The 19447-nt window shown below is 39.7% G+C and overlaps 1 protein-coding gene across 4 annotated transcripts in view; it reads right to left on the minus strand.

The window, feature by feature from the left end:
• hecw1a (HECT, C2 and WW domain containing E3 ubiquitin protein ligase 1a) overlaps positions 1 to 16198 on the minus strand; it is a 103035-nt gene extending 86837 nt beyond the window's left edge. For 2 of the 4 annotated variants that reach the window (XM_085173340.1, XM_085173338.1), the window contains exon 1: positions 15548 to 16197. In XM_085173340.1, the coding sequence (XP_085029466.1) occupies positions 15548 to 15577 (30 nt within the window). In that variant the 5' untranslated portion in view covers positions 15578 to 16197. Of the gene's footprint in view, positions 1 to 4342; positions 4401 to 15547 lie in introns of all 4 variants that reach the window. The other 2 variants (XM_085173339.1, XM_085173341.1) reach the window with 2 other exon arrangements.
• Positions 16199 to 19447: the final 3249 nt, after the last annotated feature.

Consider the following 19447-nt stretch of genomic DNA (forward strand, 5'->3'; position numbering starts at 1 on the left):
TCCTTAACACGGATCAGTCGTCCTGTCCCCTTGGCAGAAAAACAGCCCCATAGCATGATGTTTCCACCCCCATGCTTCACAGTAGGTATGGTGTTCTTGGGATGCAACTCAGTATTCTTCTTCCTCCAAACACGACGAGTTGAGTTTATACCAAAAAGTTCTACTTTGGTTTCATCTGACCACATGACATTCTCCCAATCCTCTGCTGTATCATCCATGTGCTCTCTGGCAAACTTCAGACGGGCCTGGACATGCACTGGCTTCAGCAGCGGAACACGTCTGGCACTGCGGGATTTGATTCCCTGCCGTTGTAGTGTGTTACTGATGGTGACCTTTGTTACTTTGGTCCCAGCTCTCTGCAGGTCATTCACCAGGTCCCCCCGTGTGGTTCTGGGATCTTTGCTCACCGTTCTCATGATCATTTTGACCCCACGGGATGAGATCTTGCGTGGAGCCCCAGATCGAGGGAGATTATCAGTGGTCTTGTATGTCTTCCATTTTCTGATGATTGCTCCCACAGTTGATTTTTTCACACCAAGCTGCTTGCCTATTGTAGATTCACTCTTCCCAGTCTGGTGCAGGTCTACAATTCTTTTCCTGGTGTCCTTCGAAAGCTCTTTGGTCTTGGCCATGGCGGAGTTTGGAGTCTGACTGGTTGAGGCTGTGGACAGGTGTCTTTTATACAGATGATGAGGTCAAACAGGTGCCATTCATACAGGTAACGAGTGGGGGACAGAAAAGCTTCTTACAGAAGACGTTACAGGTCTGTGAGAGCCAGGGATTTTCCTTGTTTGAGGTGACCAAATACTTATTTTCCACCCTGATTTACGAATAAATTCTTTACAAATCCTACCATGTGAATTCATGGATTTTTTTTTCACATTCTGTCTCTCACAGTTGAAGTGTACCTCTGGTGCAAATTACTGACCTCTGTCATCATTTTAAGTGGGGGAACTTGCACAATCGGTGGCTGACTAAATACTTTTTTGCCCCACTGTAGATGATGACACAGTTTTTGTAATTCTGTCTCTGTACTGAAGTTCAAACTTTTTCAAGTTTTTAACAAAAGCATGGCATTCAATTCAATTCAATTTTATTTATATAGCGCAACAACAGTCACAATCACAACAACAGTCGCCTCCAGGCGCTTTATATTGTACAGCAGATCCTACAGTAATGCTAGGATCACAGTAGAAATTACAGCCATTCTGAGATATACAACCATATTTTCAGAGTCTCAACAGGAATTGGTCAACTGATGTACAAGCTGTTTCATGGTCAGGTCTATTAGGTCTCTGCCTATTATTCCTTGGCAGCCACACAAATAAAATATATGTAGGGCACTCTGAATGTTCAGTTGTGTGTCAGTTTTTCACCGAGGCTGAAAAAACAAAAATAAACCTATCATAGAGAAAGCACAAACTGGCCAGTGCTTTCTTTCTGTTATATCACTTACATCCAGCGACACCAAAAGGCCTGGAAGACTCAGAACAAAACTTATGTGGACGATACCAGAATTATTTTCTTGACTAAGAAAAATAACTCGATGTCCGAAGTGTACAATCAAGAGACAGAGAGGAAAACCACTAGTTACCCTCGGCAACTGGAAGAGCCTGCAAAGTTCTTCAAAAAATTTACTTGAATGATGGGAAGAAAACAGTATGGAGGAGGAAAGGCACAACTCGTGATCTTCAGCATACCATGACATCTATCGAACATGGTGGAGACATGGGCACACTAATCATTTAAAAAACTGCATTTTGTATTTACTTGCTTTATTTTTGTCTCGTATTAGAATTTTTGGATGATCTGAAACATTTAAGTTTGACAGACTGCACATTCACTTGACTGTACAGAAGTGGTGCTGAAGGTTCTATGATGTCTTTTATATTTGTGAAAGCCAAGGCCTATTAACTTTTTGTTAGTATGATTAACTACAACTTTGCCAGCATAAAAAAGATTTGTTTGACAGCACTCACTGTCAATACAACGGGAAAGTCCAAGGAGCTCAGTGAAGAGCTTTGAACGAGGATTGCAGTGAAAGTTGTGAATGTCTCTTAGAGCCATTTCTAAGCAACTTGAGATTCCAAGATCATCAGTCCAAACAACTGCATGAGAGCACAAGTTATTTGGATGTGTCACCGCTTTGCCAAAGTCTGCAAGAAGACCCTCAGATTAGTTAGTATGTTCAGGAACAACTCAGGTCAACTGACATGAACTTAAAGCTGCTGCAACACTAGTCTCACTGTTGACAGTGAAGCCAGTTTTACATTATTATGGAGAGAGGGTGCTGACCAAAAAAAACACCTGCTCCAAAATGTTCAAATTGATCCAAATTTTTCCAGAGTCTCTCCAGAGCCAGGGCAATTATAAAGAACCACCTCCATCCTAACCACCACCTCTTCAACATCCTGCCCTCTGGAAAAAGGCTCAGATCCATCAGGTGCAAAACCAACAGACTAAAGAACAGCTTCTTCCCGTGGGAAGAACTCTTAATGCAAACTAAGAGTGTGTAAAGACTTCCCAACACATCCACCCTGACACTGCTGTTGATCATCTGTGTGTAATATCTCAGTCTTTCCATGTTTTGTGCAATATTTTTGGCTCATGTGCAATTATTTTGGTCCCAGTCTGTTTCAATGTTTCCTACACATACACCATGTATATAGTTCCACTCACATATGTATACATATACACTGTTTTTTATTTTATTCTATTTATTTAATTATTTATTTATTTTCCGCCTTCGTTGTATATTGGTTTCTCTTCTTCTTACTTTAGCACCTTTGTGGTTCAGCTACCCAATTTCGCTGTGCAAGAAACTGCACAATGACAATAAAAAGCTAGTCTAAGTCTAAATGTTCGTCCAATCCATTGTCCAATGTTTTGGAATGGACAAAGCAAACTAACATTAATCTTCTGGAATAGCCTTCTTCTCACCTCTGCTAGGGCTGTTCGATATAACGATATATATCGGATGACGATATGAAAACGTCTGTCGTTTCATTTTACGCTATTCTTTGTTTCGTGGTGTCGCAAAATAAAATGTTTACAGCAATATTTTTTCATCGTTTTGATGGTCACTGTAGTGGCTATATTAATTTTTTAATGTTCTCTCTTTGTCTTATATTTAAAATAACCACACGGACAGACAGGCGACTGTTTTCACGCGTTGCCGTTAGGAACAACGGCGGTAAACCCAGCCGCCGTCCGGCTGTTTATTTTCCACATAAACCTTTCACAATAAAGCTTAAGACCCTGTTGAGATTTTTCAAAATAAACTGAAATAATGACAAACAGAAGGACCAGTCAAAACAATACGAGGACCTTATTTTTAAACGAGGGGCTAGCATGGACATGGTTTGGTTATGAAAAGTCTGACACGGACCAGAAACTTCTACCACCTACGCAAGGATCACGTGAAAGAGTAATGAAAGAGAGTTTAGGGAGGAGAAGCAAAAAAAAAAGAGTCATCAAGGGCTCAAATAAACCTTAGACTCAAACATTAGAACAGGCCTTTCCCCACAGCACGCCATGTAATAAATACGCACAAAGAAAATAGCCATTACAAACTTGTATCTAAAAATATGTGGTTTCATGCACTGGTAAAAACACTCGACTCGCAGTACAGGTAAAAGCCAGACAAAACTGCCTGTACCGGACTCCAGGTGAGACCACAGGATGCTTTGACACTGCTAACGTCAGCAGATACAGCCCAAGGTTCAAAAGACGACAACATTGTTGAGAAATTGGGGAATTGATTATTTAAAGTTCAGGAAAGAAGCAGAGCAGCATGTACTGACTAAAGTAACTGACCTTGATTACAACCCACTGCCCACTCTATCGACACAGTGCTGTACTTCATGTGAACAAAGGTTTAAAGAATAAGCAGACCAAAATTAGGTGTCAGTTTTGTTTTTGTTCTCCTTTCTTTACATTTTAATGTTTCTACCCAATAACTGAAAACAGTTTGTATACAAAAAACTGATGCAGTGTAGAGGTCGTTTTTTTCTTGTACTATGACTACTTTATTTCTTTGGAACTGACCAAAGTTTTAAGTTTTCAGTTTGTGAGTGTTCTTCTGTAGCACTTTAAGCTGTAAGTCGAGTCAATTAAGGTTTTAGTTTATCATATATAGCTATGGTATTTATTTAAAATACAGTTGTGGAGTTTTTACAGTTTACAAATAAGTAAACTGTAAAATAGGTAATTTTTTTATCGTCCAACCACTGTGTGTGTGTGTAAAATTTGCAGCAGCTTTCATAAATGCACAACAGAAGCTGGGTGGAGGTGCACATACAAAGAAGCTGGAGAGTGATTGCAGGAAGGAGGGGGCACTGACCTTGAAACTACAGAGCTGCATCAGCATAATGACCAGTCAACCCAAAGCAGACCAAAACCTGAGGGAAGTGGGAGGAGAACGGTGGGGTGTTACAAACCACAGAAACAAAAAGCAGAAGCAGTGAATGCAGAGGAGAAAGTGAAGGAGGGTGTTAGAGGCGGGGAAACATCATCATCATCTTTTCATACTTCATCTTCATCAGATAAAAATATGAATACTTCAAGAAAAGAAGCACAGATGGAGAAACAAGTGGAAACAGAGACATGGAGAACACACAAATATAGCACAGGTAGAACAGACAGATAGACTCAACACAGTTACAACACATACAACAAAAATCACTTTTCATGTGCATCTGCAGATGTTCACATGGTCGGTGTTCCTGCAGTGGAGAAGCAAGCCTACAAATATTAACAAGAAGTCTCTGAGTGTTGTTTTCTGTGTATTCACTGGAATGAAATCAGACGCTAGCAGAGAATCACGACCTGAAAATATGAAACTTCAATAAAAAATAAATATCAGTAAAAGATAGATAGGATGAAGACTAACTATTATGGGATGACTGGGCAGTAAATTGAATTTTTAAAATGATATTGCTAAACTTTATATAGGGTGAGACAGAGTTGTTTATACTGACATATTATGGAGCTGCGTCACTCTACGTAACCAAGGGTTAACGGACTAGCAAAAAAGTACCACAGATCCTCGCTCGCCACACAGCCCCAGGCCTACTATCACTGTGTTATATAAGCAAACAGCCACTCTGGCTCATAAAATGTCCCGAGGCACTGAGGGAAACACAGCATTAGTGTTACAATATACACAATAACTTGCAGTTTCAAGCAAAACGTAGCATTACTTCCACATGTGGGGCAACAGCGGGAAAAGTGTTGATTTGTAGAAGCAAAACACTAATATATGCTCATTTGTTCAGCCTTGAAGAGAGCATTTTCTGAGTTTTCTGAGATTCTGAGAAGTTCTGGACTATTTTGTTGTTTTTTCTACCTCTGCTATGGAAGTTACGATTTTGGTTTGGATTTTCCATAAATGTCTGTCTGTAAAGGTGAAAGCTCAGAAAGTTTAGAAAGAAAACATTGTAGAGGTGTAGATTGGGCTCAACGATCCATTAAAATGTAAACATAATTTCCTCTGGGATTAAAAAAGTATTCTGATTATGAAATTTGGCCTACATCCACTGCAGTCTTCAAGGTCATCTTAATGACCTTGAAGACTGTGGCCTACAACCAACCAAGTTGTAGGATTAGCCTTACTCAGGGCAGATACACATGGAGACACAAAAAGAAGAAAGAAGAGAAATAACAATTTAACATAAACCAGTGACACACTCCGGGCCTGATCAACCCTGGCAGGGCCTCCTTGGATGAGGGTGTCTAGTGATAATGGCCGAAACACCCGATGAATCCAAGGTCCACTGCTGACGATGTGTCCCAAATTTTAATAAGATAATCTAGATCAGATCTCTAATCACTAAACCTAACCAAAGAATTGCAGATTAGTTTGGGTAAAAGACCAAAAGTTGAGGCACACAACGATGTGTCCCGTTGGTAAAGTTTCTGGGCTGCCTTTCCTCATAACAGCCGTCCCTCAAGATTCTCTCCATTTAAAGCAATGCATTATCAGGGACTGTAACATCTAGTCCTTTTACTGAATCATGTATTAGTTGAACATTGACAAAAAGTCTTGTAACCATTATTCTAACAAATGTTGTGTGCAGCCAAAATATAGAAAGTAATGCATAAGGATTTAAAATATAATTCCATATTCCACCGCTAACATCTCCTCTAAGGTCACCAGATTGATCTGAAAGGCAAAGTGCTAATAATGCCATATACAGCTATTTAAAACTTAACGCCACTTTTTATATTGACAACAGAGAGTAATACAGGGAATGATAATGTGGCCATTCTAAATATCATGATATGTTATTCTGACTTTGTTATGTACATCAGAGTAACAGGTTCTAATAGGGATGGGTACCGGTATCCGGTGCCATGATGGCACCGGTTCTGACATAAACGGTGGTAACCAGACCAAAAAGCAGCGCACATTTCGGTGCTTTATTTCGGTGCTTTATTTCCTGAGCTGTGATACACTTTAGATTCTAGCCAATCATTTTACGTTTCCGAGGATAGTAGGCGGGTCCAGGTACGTACGTTCTTTTAGAGCAGAGCTACAGATTAAAAATGCCCAAGGCGAAGCGGTCAAAAGTCTGGCTGTACTTCACAGCAAAAGATGCAAACTCAGCAGCAACAAGTGCTTTAAGCTGATACTGTGATGCTGTCAAAGGAGGTAACACCTCAAATCTGATGAAACACCTGGCGACGCATAGCGTTTTTTTAAAAGCCGAGAAATGCGCCGTATTTGATAGCTTGCTGCGAGACCTCACACCGAGCACATCTACTGCGGGTGTGGTGCCTGTTATCGGACCCGGAGTTAGCAACATCCCCCAAAAACCCGAAGAGGAGAGTCCTGGCCCCTAGCCCTGCCAGTGTAGCAGAAATGATGAGGATGATGATGCAGCAGCAGCCGTTCTTCTCTGCGTGAGTCGCTTAATGTTGTTCGTGTGTAATTTACGTTGAGTAGGCTAACCACGTTATTACATTAATGCATGTAAGGTGAACTAGCAAACACCGTCATAGCTACATGCGGCTGTCTTCTTGTTTGATGGCAGATACTCCCTTCACCCTGGACAAAAAGGCTAAAATGACCAAAGAAAAAGTGGAAAACAGTTAAACATGAGAGGTTTTTGGACCAATTTTGTGTTTTCCATTCTTTAAGCACTGGTTTGAGCACCGTTTAAGCACCGGCACCGTTTCAAAAGTACCGGTTTGGCACCGGTATCGGATAAAACCTAAACGATACCCATCCCTAGGTTCTAACCATTTAAATACATAACAATTTGAATACATGCGCACTGTTCTGAATAAATATAAATTCTGAGGGTGATATACTTTTTAAAAAAATTTATATTTATTATTACACATTTTCACTTTAATAAAAAAAATGTATTTAAAAAAATAATTTATTGAAATTTATGTCAGATATATTAACATTGGTTTCAATTATCTCTTTTATTATCTCCAGTATCCTTTTGTTTCTTGTCTAGTATTCGTCTTTGTTTTAAGTGTTTCTGTCAAGTTACTCTTAGACTCTTTTGCCTTATTTTTAGTTCACCCCCCAGTGTCTCCTTATCAGATTTAGTTCAGGTGTGTGTCTCCACCTAAGGCCCACCCTAAACAACACCCTGATCTGATGGCAATAATTTATGAAATAAACAATCAGATGTGACACCAGCTATGAAACCATCAACTAAGCAGCCAAGTATTTGCGTAGGTGACAAGTTATTTTCCCATTGACTTATACACAACCAAACTTTATTTTGCAAGCACAAGAGCTGCCTCCCTGCAAGTTTGCAAAATGTCTGCATTCGCACAAGCACACCCAGCAGAGCCCCTTAAAAGGAGACTGACTCCAACTAAACCATGTCTTCTTCCTGCCCTATGACAGAACTTTGCCAATCAAGTACCACAGACTAACCCCCAACATGTAATTAGGAACAATTCAACCCTCACCCTAAAGTATTTCAGTGCTTCTGTGTCTATATTAGCCCAACAATAGCTCCAAAGATAGCCATGCAATGACATATCATTTCATGTAACTAGTCTAATTTCAGTAACTCTCCAAAATCTGGCTTGAATTTCGCCTCTAAGTCTACAATGTCACGGTCACAAAGCCAGGACTATGCGCGTCATTTTTCAGCATTCACTGGATTTTTCACTGTGAGTTCAGCCCCTAGTTCCACTGTAACATCCTCACTTAGCTCGAGGAGGAAACTTACAGCAAATAATCAGAGCTGGTGTTGGCAAGCAGGAAAAACATCACGTAGGCACCTTTTCTGGAACACCAACATAAACTTTGCTCACCAGCTGGACCACTTGCCAGATTTGCCTCCCTGCAACTTTGTCCATTTGCCAAAAATGAAAAGCAAATTGAAGGATTACTCTCTGGCCAGACTGCAGAGTATCTATGAGAAGCACAAAACCAAGAGACTAGCAGGACTACTACAGACTGACCTACTACAGGAAAAGCAGCTATGCTAAAAACAGCCCAGACAAAAATTTGAATACGACAGAATATGATTGAGCCTGCAGCAAGAGTTTAATTTGCTTCCATTAATCAGGATAAATAACAAATCTTTAAATGCACTTGTTCTATTTCTGTGACTAAACACAATACAGTAAAAGTTTATGTACTCAAGGACAGTCTGACATCTGCGACTGGAGAGTCAGCTCATATCTGCACGTCAGTGTGAATGAAGAAATGATCAATATTACATCCCAACACACTGATACCTTATGTTCATATTTTCTTACTCACCCTTCTTTTCTAACAGCCTGACTAACAGTTACAGATACACTGAGTACACACTCACTGAGTACATATGCATCAAAAACACAATGCTCATGTGTGACACACATATGCAAATAAGAGAGAAGACAAAAAGTATACAGTCACATTCAAATCCCTACAGTGCTCATTAGTTTCATAGCTACACATTAGTACAGTGCCATAGCTACACTAAGGCAAAACTCTCCTAGGAAATGTCCCCACTTGTACTTCCTGCTTATTCTTACATTTGCACAATTAACTGGTATAATCACATTCAAAATGACGTTTATTCAGTCCAGTAGATTTGGAAGCCTCTACTGTGATAGCACTACAACACAGATCTCCCTGACCAATATAAGCACATGAGAGCAACATGGACTTTACATAATGATTTTCATGAACACGTTTCATGAGTTTCATGAACACGGTATTGCAAAACACAGTGTACTACAGAACTAGTATTAATCTGAGTGATGACCTGACTATCATCAGGAATGTGGTCACTTAGTAGAGTCTTCACTTCATCTCAAAACTGGCCATTGGCTATGGTTAGGATTGGATTTTGCTTTAGGCTCATAATAAATAGTCACTTTCGAATGAAGCTTCATTCATTCTTTCAGCTTGTAACACTAACTGAACCCCCGCCCATTGATTTAGTAACAGCGCTAAGCTGGTGCTTTTATGTCTTTTTAAACTAAGACTGGACCCATTTGCTAATGTACCCATCGATCCTATTGGTCCCTGTAAATAATGTACTGTAGACCCATAAACAGAATCAAAGCAAATTGCTAAAACGACTTAATACAAAGTAACAATCCACTAAATCCTGAATCAGAAACATGACCTGAGCTCTTGGTAAAACCTAATAACAAACCGAATATCAATACTTCTATTTGTACTTTAAACAGATCGAGAGCAGATTGCTGATGCAGTGAAGTCTTAGGCTATACCATCAATGCAGAGCTCTAATGGTTTTCCCAGCAATGTCAAGCAGTTGCTGGGGAAAAGGACATTTTGAACTCGGCTTAAATATAATGTAATGTTTTTATTTTTAAACGTCTAGTGTGTTTGGTGTTGATGTATGTCTTTTGTTGGAGATCATTTTATGTACTGTAGCCAATAACAGTTGAGAATAGGAAAAAACCTAAACTTTGAGAACTACAATAGAGTTCCCATAATGCTTAAAAGGTGTACACAAACTCCAGTGAGTAAGTCCATGCAACTTCAGTTCTGTTATTTAACTGTCAAGCAGCAGTTTTAGTTGGAAATGCAGCCATGGGTAGATGCGGATTGAATATTTTGACTGATACTGTTTGCATGTGATGAAACTTGCAGATACTAGTTCTTCCTGTTAAGATCTGTTTGTGTCCCTACATTTCCATTCTGCAGAAAACGCCTTCCACATGAGTGTTTCCTGCACACAAACTTAAGCTGGCAAAGTAAATTTAGCTTTTGTTTTGTTTCGTTTAGTTTTTTATTGTTCTTGAGTTTTTGTCTGTGGGATTAAAAATTCAATGGAAAGACAGCTTAATGAAACTGAGGTCTACCACAATACTGACCACAGTTTAGTTTCTTAGGGAAAAAAACATTTAGGCTGTAAACGGCATGCTATGTTTGCCCTGATGCTGTGTGTGCAGTAGTGTTATCCAAGAAGTAAAAGAAAGAAAAAAACGGGTTGTGAGACACTAAAAATCATAACAGCATGCTGATTTATAATCGTCTTAATACCAACAATAGTCTTCTCAGGCTGTGCCATATCCCATCATCTGTGATAATACTGATTTAAATTGTTGTTGGTATGAAAATGTCATACTGCAATCACTTCTATAACAACGCCACGCACTTTCTATAGTGCACGCAGCAACAACAAGACAAGCCGGGATATATCTGAGAGCAAGAGCCACATGTCAGCCTCCGATGAGTCGAAAAAGACAGCTACTTCAAAAACCTCCAATAAAGCGCATTAATTAGCAAGATATTGTTCCCATTGAAGCTGGAAACAACACACAACTGAGCTACAGACGAGGACACACTAACAGCAGGTGATGTTCGATATAAATGTAAACAAATGACTCCACCAAGTGTGGCAGCACTCGCTATCTGCACTCCATTAGACAGAAAAAGTCAAGAATGAATGGAATTTACTAACGTAGTTACATGTAAAAAAGGACATCTTTAGGCAGCTGCTTAAAAAGTTGGACCAAGACACAACATATTTGATATTATATTATATTGTGCAAATGACCCTACAAAGTCAAGCAGCACAACGAACCTCCCAAAGCATTCCTCATAAAGGAGTCTGAGAGGTCAGTAAAGCCCCAGTTTCACACTAAATTAAAGAGTTCTCATAAATGCTAACGTGGTTAGCATGTTTTTTGCACTACGTCAGACATCTTAAATAGTGCTGTTACCGTGTGTTATTCTAATCTTTTCCCATTTTTTAAATAACAGCATTTTTTGCTCTGTTTTCCCAAGTGGCATTGGAAATGGTATTAAGTAGTGGTGCAACGGATCAAAAATCTCACGGTTTTAAGTCACGGATCGGATCAATTTTCAGATCAGCAAAAAAGAAAAAAAGAAAAAATTTTAACATTAACTTTTTAATTATTTTTTGCCTGTTAAAAACATTCAACTCAAGACTCATTCCACGCAATTATATAAAAACAAATTAAGGTGCAATATAGGGCAGTACAGGGCTTTGTATCTACCACTCTGCTGTGATATAATGAGTGGTCACGGTCACGTAGCTTTCCGTTGACCTGGAGGTCCACCCGTTTGTAGTTGGGCAACAGAAGATGCCTGGGACAGTTCAGCCATAACTTTAATCTTTTCCTGCTCATACATGCCTGGGTACGATCTTGCCACTAAAGCGGACGCGCAATGAGATATCATAGCGTGGCTCAAGCACGTTCATCATAGTTTAAACCCCTTGTTTTAATAAAGTATTCTGATTCTGATTGTTTTGCACAACAGAATACGGCCTCCCGTCTGCAGCTAAACACCCCAACAGCTTTTGTAATAGCTTTAGCCCGTCGGACTGGGCAGCAAAGGGCTGCTTAAATGCCGCAAACTCCTCTGCTCCTCCACTTGGACCGCTAGCGCTGGCCATAGCTATCGCTTGACAGACCCACCACGCGCACCATACACATACTTTTTTCTTCTTTATCGAATCTTCGGATCAACCGTGATCCGTTGCACCACTAGTATTAAGTATCTTTTTTTCCCTTGGTTTCAGCACTGGCTTTAAAACTCTAGTGTGGAGGATCAGATTGGGTCTGTTGTGCTAAAAGTGGTAAAGTAGCGCAAGTTATTTAAGAGGATGAGTCTGGGGTTGACTCACTCACTTGGATATTTATCGTTTTACTCACTCCTCCCTCTGTAGACACTTAGCCCATCTTGATGCACAAAATCAAATTAACTTTCTTGGGAATAAAGAAGAATTAATTCCTTCCATATTTTATTTAGATGAGAAAAGTCATTAAAATCAAATTATCTCTCAGCGTTATTTGAATCGTTCAATATTAAAATATCCACAATTTAGCCATGATAAAATCATAAAAGCGATGTTAAAGGACTGAAACAAAAAACTGCTATTATGCTACATCATTAGGAATAAAGACCGATGGAATACTCTGCTTCTTATAATGTCCCAGTAAACTTGATAAACATGTTGCACAGTTGTCGCTACTGTCTAAATCAAACCAAGCGACACAAAGCAGTGACTGCTAACAAACACACACAAAACTGAAAACACTGAAAATCTCTACCAGTCCCCAACTACACACATTTAAATTGCAGATGTTGTTTTTGTTTAAAGCTTGCAATACTAGGACAATCATATTAGAGACAGAAATAATCCATGATCAAACAATTTCCACTTTATTAATCAAGTTAGTTGGTTGCAGCAGCAGCTGCTGTCATCATGCAGTAAATGGCCACTTTATGATAGCTTGCACACTTTTTTCTCTCACTTGAAAGGTTAAACAGCTAGAAAACAGTGTAAGTGTTGCTTATGTTGAGTTTTTTTGTATTGTGAGCTTTGATACTCACCAAACTATAATAAGTGCTGGTAGAGCTTCTCACTGCGTATAACTTTTCTCTGCAAAACTCACTAAAAAGAAACTGTTGACTCAAGTGCCTACCTTTAAACTACCTTTAGTCCTTTAAACCTCTTGAATGAAAAAAGCTACAGGCTACACTTCTCATGCAGTGATAGTCTTCTATCAAGTACACTTTTATTACTGGAAATCTGCCTCTTCTGTTTCTTGCATATACATTTAAGCAGTGTGTTTTAACAGGCTGAAGTATGAAATGATTACATTACAGCTAAGTGGCAGAAGCTGCTGCACTTATCCTAAATTATTCCATTTTCATATTTCTTTTTAAACTGTTGTTTGGCTTATTTACAGTATTCCTGCTTGCTTAGATCAATTTTTATGTTGTCATTTATTCTGCTGAAAAACTGTCAGCTGTCAGGAAATAATGTTAGGCAGCCAGCTGTGGCAGGAACATCATGGTAGTTTTAATTATTATATATCATCTTTGAGGAGTTATCCACTGAACAGCATTTTCCCACATTGGGTGTTATTTTGATTGCATCCGAGTTGCCATGACAGTTAGCATGAGCAGTTTAACCTGCTCTTGCTACAGTAACTGTCTTGCTCCTCTTTCTGTACATGTTGACCTGACTTGGCCTCTCTCCAGCCAAACAGAAAATGTTGCACTTCTATTTGCTTTGACAGAATTCTCTCGATAAATCTGACTTTCTTCTTGCCAGTGTAACTAATATGTTTTTACATATGCAATCCACAATGATGCTGAATTATGTAAAGATAATTCAACATTCAGCTGATTGGATCAGAACTCGTGTTACATTTAATTATGAATAAAGAAAATCTGGGTAAAGTGCTTAATTATTTTTTTATTTTTACTATGAGACTATTTTGTCTTGCGTTTTAAATCAAATGAGTGTTTCACCTTAGCCAAAACTAACTCATTGTTTAGTTCTGTTGTAACAAAACAACAAAGTTTCTACCTGGTGTATTCAAATGTAATCTCACAAGTGAAGATCTATAAAGCCAAAATGCATGGAAGAGAATTCATTTGAAAGCAATTAATTTCAGGTTTCTGAAACTACACTTGGTTAGCATGAAACCTAACCCTACCCCCAAGTAGTTCAACATCCACCTGGTGAATGTTAATGTTAACTAACAATCAAAATAAATAACTGAGAAATAATTATGATTATGCTTTTTTCAATAATCAGAGACCCCAATCAAACAGAAGAATGGATTGGTTAAGCAGGAATTTCCCTTAAAATAGCAAAGTGCTTTTCTGTTTTATCATGCTTTAAATCTGACAATGCATTAGAAAAATCCTTTTCACTTGGGCCTGCTTGATTAACATTTCTTAGCATAAGAAGATGAACCACTCAAAGAAAACAGTGCTTATCGTTTTTGTTATTGCAATGGCCACAGAAAGATAAAAATAAAAAGCTTATCTTCAGAGCTCAGGTCACAAAGATGTGCTCAAACCTCTTGGGCTTTCTAGTAGAAACATTATTCAGCCCTGTGTGACTTACAGTGGAGTGGGTGATACATGAAAACATCAGGGTCTGGTTCTCATATTCATCATAAACTACCTGAGTTCACCTCTGGTGATAGCCAACCACTGCAGACTTGCATGCAGTTAAAGGAACTATGAACATCATTGACATTATACAACAAAAATACTGCATATATGGGAGAATATCCACCATTAATTGGTACCAACCATACCTATGTGCATAATTATGAATATGTTAAAAATAGCTGGTGGCAAATCAGTGGCATCCATTCAGAAGCAGAACAGAAAACCCAGCAAAAATTAGGTTTGCCCTATTGATACTGGAAGATCTGAGTTCATAGTAAGAACCAAATGGTAGTGTGCAATACCCAGTAAACGTTGCCTTTTCCCCATTGTTACAGGGATTTATGTGGGTCACAATTTACTCAGCAGCTTGACAGCTAGACAACCACCATCACTGGTGATATGCATGCCCCAAACTTGGAAAAATGCTGTCTCTTCATGGCTATACCTTTTCTATTATTATTATTATCATGTCTCCAAAGAACAGAAGCAAACAAAAGGAAATACACAGCTCATGTGTGGCTCCAGTATTTAAGAGGATTTTGTGGATGGGAATCCTCGCACAAAGCCTGGAGGGGGTAAGCCTTTCTCTTGTATAGCCTGCTCGTGGTACATTACAAATAAGGAGGAAGAACTCAGTGCGACGCTGTAGGGCCCCGACATCTTCAGCGCCAATACATTCACGCCAAACATCATTCAAGAAATTAATTAATTTAATGCAGCGCTGCTTACCAGAGAAGGGCAAGGTTTTCACTGAAACACGGCTTAATGTCTTCATACAGCAGTCGCCACCCTTCAATTCGGCACGTGTAATACAGCTGACACAGTCTCAATTTAGATGTTTTATTACACAAAATAACAACTTTAAAGGATGTTACGCCCTTGCAGCAATAGAAAATTAAGCTACTGGGGAAACACGTTTGGCTTTAAAGTAAACCGCCTCTGAAAAGGCACTCTGCCTAAATGCTGCGGCTATGTACTTGATATTTTTGCTGACGTTATGTACTGTTACAATAAATCACTCACTGTTTAAACAATTCAGCGTAACGTTTCCTCCACACGGAAGAGAATGACATAAATGCGGGTTACCGAGCGCTGGGCCCGCTGCTGGAGACTGGCAGGATATGAGACTACATCAACGTTAAGGCAACAATGGAGGCGACCTACCTGGGATAAAATAACCTGCCTGTGGATCATTCTCCAAAGGTAAGGGTGGGAATTCGAAGAGGTACACGCTTGCTAATTTCCATCGAGCTCCATTTCGTAGGCAAAGTGCAGTAGGAGTGTACACAAACGGCGTAGTGAGTCAGGGCCGATGAGGCACGCGAAAGAGGCTTCAGTCACATCCTTCACTCTTTCTCTGGACCAAAGTAAAGCTAGCAGCAACCGCGCACACGTCCCAGGATGCGGCCAAAACACGCCGTTAGAAAACCGAATACCGCGAAGTTTTTGGTCAGTATTTTCCGAACTCGGCTTATCTGATATAATGAAATGTGACGTAATACTTTGTGTGGAAACCTATTCTATCCCAAATATTATTTTCTTACGGTTTGTTGCATTACAATGTAAGAATGCGATTTCCGGTGTAACTTCCGGTCGTTTGAGGCGAATTTCTCGAGCTTCACTGAGCTGGGTACCAGTGTCTCTCAGCCAATCCGAAAGCGGGTTTTCTGCCTCGCGTGCGCTACCTCCTCATCTCTACTCCCTCCGCTCGTGTACCTAGTTACGCGCACGCGATAGCAAGCGCTCGCATTACTCCCTCCGCCAAAACAACGGAAGCTAAAGACGGAAAGACGAAAGGAAAACTGGAACTTAGTTCAAGCCAGGCAACCGTGTTCTCATTGTCGATGCTGTGCCTGCAGAACAGACATTTTCGTATGTATATGAATACAGGATGAGGATGAGTACAGTACAACTGAAAGCTGGAAATCCCGTATTTCTGAAAATGTTTTCGTGTAAAGCAAGCTGCCAGCTAGTGACTATAGCTCCAGTTACCTAGGTGACCCGTTAATGTATTTACTAGCAGGTAGTATGTCAATCAGCAGTATTCTTTGCTTTCATTTATGGTCACTCAATCTTTTCAGCGAACATTTATCAAGTGTCACCATTTGTCACTTAAATTTGCCAAATACAATTCTCCTTCTGTCTCCCTGAGCCACTCACTTCCAGTGTTGAACTGGCAACCAGACACCATTGATAAAGCCGCAAGTGAACTGGGCAGGACGTCATAAACTCTCAGGGGAGCCACCGAAGACACTACCGATGACAGTGCAATGCAGTGGAGTCTTTCTGTGCAGATAAACAGCCCCAAAGCATGTTTCCACCTCCATGCTTGGACTGTGGGGATGATAGGGTTTTTTGGTCATACTCTGCATTTTCCTTCCTCCAAACATGGACGGTTGAATCAATGTCAGAAAGCTAGATTTAGTTTTCATCAGACTGCTGCACTCTCTTATAAAGCCTTCTCTGAATCAGTTAGCTGTTCATTGGCAAACTTAAGGATGAGCTTGTACTCTTGCAGGGAGCTCCAGACTGAGGGTGATTAATGGTCATTTTTAATTTCTTCCAATTCTGAATAATCGCACCAACAGTGGCACCTTCTCATCAAGTGTTTTTTGCTGATGGTCTTGTTGTCCACCTCAGCCTTGTGAGCGTCTCCAATCTTGTTCCTGACATCCTTTGACATCTCTTTGGTCCTGCCCATGGTGCACTGGAAAAAATGGATTTGTGTTATAGACATAACAAATTGACATCAGGAGTATTTGTAACTGAGTGACTGATTGTAATCTGTGTGCCACGTGGGCTCACAGCAAGTCTGTGGGAGCCAGAATTCTCAGTGGTTTGTAGAGGATCAAATACTTATTTCACTCAGTGACGTGCAAATTAATTTAGAATTTCATGTATTTTCCTTTCTAGAGTTTTTGGTTGTTTTTCCGTCTCTCTCCATTAAAGTGAAACTACTATAAAATTAGAGGCTCATTTCTTTGTAAGTGAGAAAATGTACAAATTCATCAGGGAATTTTTGCACCCACCCCCCAAACAGTGAGAATACAAAGAAATTGCATTTTCAAATAAAACCAAGATGCATTCACAGAATTAAAGCCTCACCAAGGCACCACACTCTCTGAGGAGTATTTAGTTTTATGTATATTCATTTTGTTTTCCTTGTTCCTTTTTAAAACATACTTTAAGAAGTTTGTAGTGCAGTAAAAATCAGAAAAGGGCAGCATGACGGATGTTTACTCTGATTACACAAACATTATGTAGGAGCAGGAAATGGATAATAGGTGTTGATTCATAAATAACTGGACACAAATAACTTGAGCTTCTTATATAATATTACATTACAGTATATTTCTAACCCACTAGGCAGCTCATTTTTTGACAATACTACAAAAGGTCAAATGTGACGTGATATTTGGATGCAAACTATCCATCCGTCCTCTTCGGCTTTTCCGGGCCAGGTCGCATTGGCAGCAGCCTAGAGAAGCCCTGACCTCCCTCTAAACCACTAAATCGAGGGCTTCATTTTCGTTCTCTCTTCACCATGACGGACCAGTACAACGTCCACATCAGTTCAGCCGCAGTACCTATCCGTCTGTCGATCTTCCCTCACTCGTGAACAAGACCCCAAGGTACTTAAACTCTTCCACTTGGGGCAAGAACCCAAGATTACAAAGGGGGGAGTCCAACACTCACTGCTATGAGGACCAAACTCTTGCAACGGTCGTATAAGGATCAAACTATAGTATGCAAACTACAGTATGATGTTTAGAATCCTAATATACCCGTGTATCAGTTCCTAAATGTTGCCAATACAAAAAAAAAGCAGTAAAATTGATTGTAAGCATAGTTTTAAAGGTAAAAGATATTTTCTGAAAGTTTGACCTTATTTGACCTTGAGGAAGATGTTGGAAGCCAAACGTAATTTGATATTTAGAATCACGATATCTAATTCCCCATATGTTGTCAATGCAAACAATGGCAGCGATAAACATAGCATACTTGACAGAGGTCAGAGGTCAAATGTGACGCGATCATACAGTGAGATTTGCTGGATGCAAATTTCCAAATCGTTTGTGTTCCTCGTCACAGCTTTCCCAACTTTTGGGATTCTTTTGCATTCCTGAACTTGACTTTTCATGAAGACAGTCTCATGCTGTATCCAGTGTTTAAAGGGCAAAGAAAAAGTCTAAAAGGAGGTTGGTTGTTTAGAACAGCGGTCCCCAACCCCCGGGCCTCGGACCGGTACTGGTCCGTGAGTCGTTTGGTACCGGGCCGCGAGAGTTGAGGCTCAGGTGTGAAATGTATAGTTTTCAGGGTTTTTATCGGTTTTCAGCGTTATTTTGTTATTGTTTTTATCGTTTACTCAGTTTTCCTGGGTCTTTTCATGTGTGTTATGAATAAATCGTCTTTTTTTCGGTACCAGTACTAGTTTTATTTTGTTGTATTTATCCGCGACACCTTAAAGGCCGGTCTGTGAAAATAATGTTGGGCATAAACCGGTCCGTGGCACAAAAAAGGTTGGGGACCGCTGGTTTAGAAGACATCTTGACTTTCACCACACTCAGGTTTAAGTCATACATGTCTCAGATTTTTTTTTTACACATTATTTGTATGATTTCCAAATACCTCATTAATTACAAGTATGTGGTTTTGTTAGGTTTAGGCATTAATCTACTGGGTGGCATTTAAGAAATTACCATGGTTTAAGTCAAAATGTAACAGCTGTCACATCTTTCAAGACTGTGTTGTCCTGGTTGCCATAGTGACACCTCACCTTTCACTAACATGTAACAAATGTTACAATTTGCGTCCATGAACACAAAAATGTTACATTTTTGTGATTATTTGGCAAGCTGCCATAAGGCAGAGCTGCAGTGAGAGGGGATATGCCTACTTTGGTCATTTCTTGCACTGTGTAGTGCCTCTGGGCACACCTCAGGCTCAAGATTTTGCATTACCAGCATTAATTCACACGCCCAATCTACCGTGCTGTCATAGTACACACTGCTGGTTTAATGGTGCACTGTTAATAAACAAGGTCTTTACCTAATTTAAATGAGT

This window comes from Neolamprologus multifasciatus, chromosome 9 (assembly GCF_963576455.1).
Source record: "Neolamprologus multifasciatus chromosome 9, fNeoMul1.2, whole genome shotgun sequence".
Taxonomy (NCBI): Eukaryota; Metazoa; Chordata; class Actinopteri; order Cichliformes; family Cichlidae; genus Neolamprologus; species Neolamprologus multifasciatus.